A 3,958-nucleotide genomic window follows, 5' to 3' on the forward strand; every position below is an offset into this window, starting at 1 on the left:
CAGAGAGAAAGACATCTTTTTATATAAGAAGATATTCGAAAAAAATTAAAAAAAACCATTTGAATTTAGAGCAAACAAAAAAAAAAAAGGATATCTGTAGTTATTTATTAAAAACTTTGATTTATGTATAGTATGATAATAATTAAATGGAAAACCGTGGAAAAGAAATATTTTGCATTTTATTCTAGAGAAGTATAAATAATAATTGATTAGATGAGCAAGAAATTCGAATTGTTGAATTCATGGTGAAAAGCGACTAGTGAAAATTCTTATATTTTATATATTTTAATTAGTAATCAATTTAAAAAATTATATATATTATTATATATATAATTTTAAACAATATAATATAAACAAGATGCATAAAGAATTTTAAATTTCATAAGTATTTTGATTTTGATTTTGTTTTACAAATATAAAATTTACATTATTATATTATTATTTAAATTAAAGAATACTCGTATTTTGTCACGAAATCAGTTTGTCTATATAATTATATAACTAAAAGAGGAAAGAAGTGAGAATGATAATTGTGTGTTACACAGAATAAAAGTATGTTGTAGAACTGCGGAGAATAATTAAATAAAATCTAAAATTAAAAGAACTGATCAATAATCAGAATCATAACTTACCTCAATGTTTATTCACAAAGAATAAGAAGAAGAAAGGATATTTCTTTGTATAAATATAATGATCATTGATTTTCAGTTCTATTTATCTTCTAATTGTGATTTATACAATTTATACTATTAGATAATTATATGTAAAACAAATTTTACAGCGTATTTATAATTTTCTGAAAGCATTTATTAAAAGCTGTGTATTACACAACTTTTATATTATCTTCGCATTCTCTTCTCTTTACATCGATCAAATAAAAAATATAATTTCATTTGAAGAATTAATTATACATAAAAAAAACAAACATAAAAATTAAAATATTTACAGATGTTAATTTTCTATAAAATATGAAAAATATATAAAAAACGAGAAACTATGTTTTTTTTATTTTTTATTTATTTATATCACTTGTCTTGAAGATTTATGCAAATTGTTATAGAAAGATTGTATGCTTTTTCTTTTTATTCTTTTTTTTTTGTATTTTATTCAATTTCTCTCATGAATAAAATTAATATCAATGATTATAATCATGAGAAACGCATCGAATGAGTAAGAGAAAATAATGCAAGTGACCTTAAAAAACTATTTATCATTTTGTCGGTATTCATAAGCGGAAATATATACTTATGTGCAAACTGTAATGATCCTAAATCAGACTTATTTCAATTCAAAGGTAAAATAAATCGATGTAATACTTGAAATTGTATACAAAAAAAAAAAAAAAACTATACTCGTTTTGTTTTAGGCGTAATTATAAATCATTTTGTTATTTAGATTAATCATCTTAATTCAAAGTTTGTGAATGTTATCTTACAAACTTTTTTGCTGTTTTTATGCAAAATGTCTACAAAAAAGTGTAATTTAATCGCTGTATATGATATTTCTCGAAAAAATATTCTTACCGCGATAAAATATTAATATTCTGATTTTTTTCATTTTATAAGAATCATTATCATTAATTCGTTTGCTTACGCACTACCTCAGTTTGAAGACGAGCTGCGAGTGCTTTGCGTACTTGCAATATGGATGGATCTAGAGGTTCTGGTAATTTTAATTCTTGCTCCCCTTTGATTGTTGCTTCCGCTATTGTCCTTGCGGAACTCGGTCTCGTTGAATTCATTTCCAATCGTTGACTTCTTGCTTCTTTTTTTAATGCTATCAATTTATCGCGTCTAGCTTTCAAGTAAACCTGTCTCTTTTTTATATCTTCTTCTGATATCTAAAAAATTAATATAATAAATAGCATAATGAATTGATTTATTTGTTTCTATATAAATAATTAATATTATTATAAATACATTTTGTTCGTTTGATTTTGATTCATTTGTAGATATAGAATCTAAAGGAAGCGCTTTAGGAAATCTATGAGTATCTTTTTCTTTCTCTTTATCTTCCTCGTCTTCCTCTTTTTCTTTTTTTATTTTAATTTCTCTTTTTTTTGCTTCTTCTTCTTTTACTTTAAAAGATGATGAATCTTCCTTTTTTTCTTGTAATATTTTTAAAGCTTCTGATAACAATATCCTTTCATTATTATATTTAGCTATCAAACATTCGTGTTCTCTGATGAGCGAAGTTTCTGAGGATATATTTTGATCTTTCGAATCATTTTCCAGTACATGTTTCCTATATATTTTTGTCCCGATAATTTTAAGTCAATTACAACATTTTAATTATATATAATTATTTGATTTATTTTATTCTTATATATGAAGATAACAAGACTTACTGAATTAATTCTTCCATGACTAGAGGATCTTCGTTTGATATATCCGTTTCGTACATCAAGGATACAGGTGTGAGGCCATACTTTTGCTCGATCATATTCAAAGCTTGTAGTTGAAGTTCCAGGTTCTTCTGTATCATCATTCTCTTGAATATCTCATACTCGTTCGCAGCCCATATTTGTTCAAACAAATTCTGAAATAAGTATCAAAATCAATACATGTTTTATATTTTTCTAACTTCTATTTAAGAAATCTTTTCAACTCGCCTGTTGGAATTGTATAGGCATTTTTGTATATTTATTTACGGTACAAGCGTACTCAAATTGTTCTGGAGTGATTCCCATGTCTTCCATAAAACAACCAAGCAATAAATCCACCAGATTTTTGTACTCTTGATATATCTTTTGATACTCATCATTTTCCTCGATATCCGCTTCGAATACTGTGAAAAAACAAAACAAAAAAAAATCGATTGAAGTATAAGATAACGTTTTTGAAAAATTAAAAGATTCGTTTATCGTATAATGTTTGAATAAAATAGTAACATCTTTTTTTGTAATTTTCCATAAATCTAGAATTAATAGAAAGAATAATGTCATCTTCAAGAGAATTTTCAAGAAAATCTTAAGGAAGAAATAAATATTAATATAGATGATATAAAATGACTTATTGCATAAATATTTCAACTTACTGAGCGATTTCTCTTCAATGAAAGTAATGAGAGGCGTAGACCAAATAGGACCTTGAAGAAAACCAATCAAAGAGTCGAAGACCCAAGCGCTATCATCTTTATCGTTCATTTTGGTGTGATGCGGAAAATTTTTTTTAGCACGTTTAATTGATTTTTTGCGAATTTCTTTGCAATAAAGGTTTGACACGTATTATTGGTGTCCCTTCTTAAGCGTAGTCATAGTTACCGTACGGCAAAACACTTTGCTTTAGACTTGCGCGAATGAACAGAAGCGATATTAATACATAATTCTTTATTTGAATTTTTTTATTATAGAGTAACATTTTTATAGAATAGGTGTAGCAATAATTACAAATGTCTTTGATTCATTCTGGTGTTTTTATTTATTATACATAACTTGCACATTATGTAAGATTTTCCTCCTTCTGTAAAACAACTAATTTATATTACTTATTTATAATAAAAAGAAGGATAGAGAGAGTGTATTAGTTTTTATAAGTTCCTTAGATAAGATAATGAATGTTTTGTAGGTAATTATAATTATTTATTGATTAGGAAACAAATGATAAAACAAACGAATATACAATATATTATATATAAATAAAATGTTTGATAATTGGCGATCTGAAAGAAAATGATTTTATATATAAATTAAATCGTCTTATTTTTATATATAAAATTACTTACTTTTTTATCATAATACCAATTATCAGATACTTTGTATATGTATATAAAAAAAAAACTAATTTTAATTACATACATAAAATATACATTGCAAAAGCAAATTTTAAGAATTATGTCAACATATTTACAAAATAAAAAAATGTTGTGAATTATTATTAATTTTCAGATTTTTTTAGAAATTTATGATTGGATAGAATTATTATTAATTTGTATAAAATTTTACAAAAAAAAAAAAAAA

At 24.3% G+C, this 3,958-nt stretch overlaps 1 protein-coding gene across 1 annotated transcript; it reads right to left on the reverse strand.

Moving 5' to 3' along the window:
* Positions 1–697: 697 nt before the first annotated feature.
* LOC102675108 (cilia- and flagella-associated protein 36) lies at positions 698–3,533 on the reverse strand. Its single transcript, XM_006621791.2, has 5 exons — positions 3,037–3,533; positions 2,612–2,787; positions 2,348–2,538; positions 1,920–2,244; positions 698–1,840 (listed from the first exon to the last, which is right to left on the reverse strand). Exons 1-5 carry the CDS (start codon positions 3,143–3,145, stop codon positions 1,577–1,579), a joined length of 1,065 nt encoding a protein of 354 aa, XP_006621854.1. The 5' UTR covers positions 3,146–3,533; the 3' UTR covers positions 698–1,576.
* Positions 3,534–3,958: the final 425 nt, after the last annotated feature.

The sequence above is a fragment of the Apis dorsata genome, unplaced genomic scaffold (genome assembly GCF_000469605.1).
Source record: "Apis dorsata unplaced genomic scaffold, Apis dorsata 1.3 scaffold_638, whole genome shotgun sequence".
Taxonomy (NCBI): domain Eukaryota; kingdom Metazoa; phylum Arthropoda; class Insecta; order Hymenoptera; family Apidae; genus Apis; species Apis dorsata.

What these genes read in the sequence shown, in the direction of transcription:
- LOC102675108 (XM_006621791.2), bottom strand. Translation starts at nt 3,145, where the DNA reads ATGAACGATAAAGATGATAGCGCTTGGGTCTTCGACTCTTTGATTGGT. An exon ending in GTCATGGAAGAATTAATTCA is followed by an intron (nt 2,245 to 2,347) that starts GTAAGTCTTGTT and finishes AAAAATATATAG; the next exon opens with GAAACATGTACTGGAAAATG. An exon ending in CAAAATCAAACGAACAAAAT is followed by an intron (nt 1,841 to 1,919) that starts GTATTTATAATA and finishes TTAATTTTTTAG; the next exon opens with ATATCAGAAGAAGATATAAA.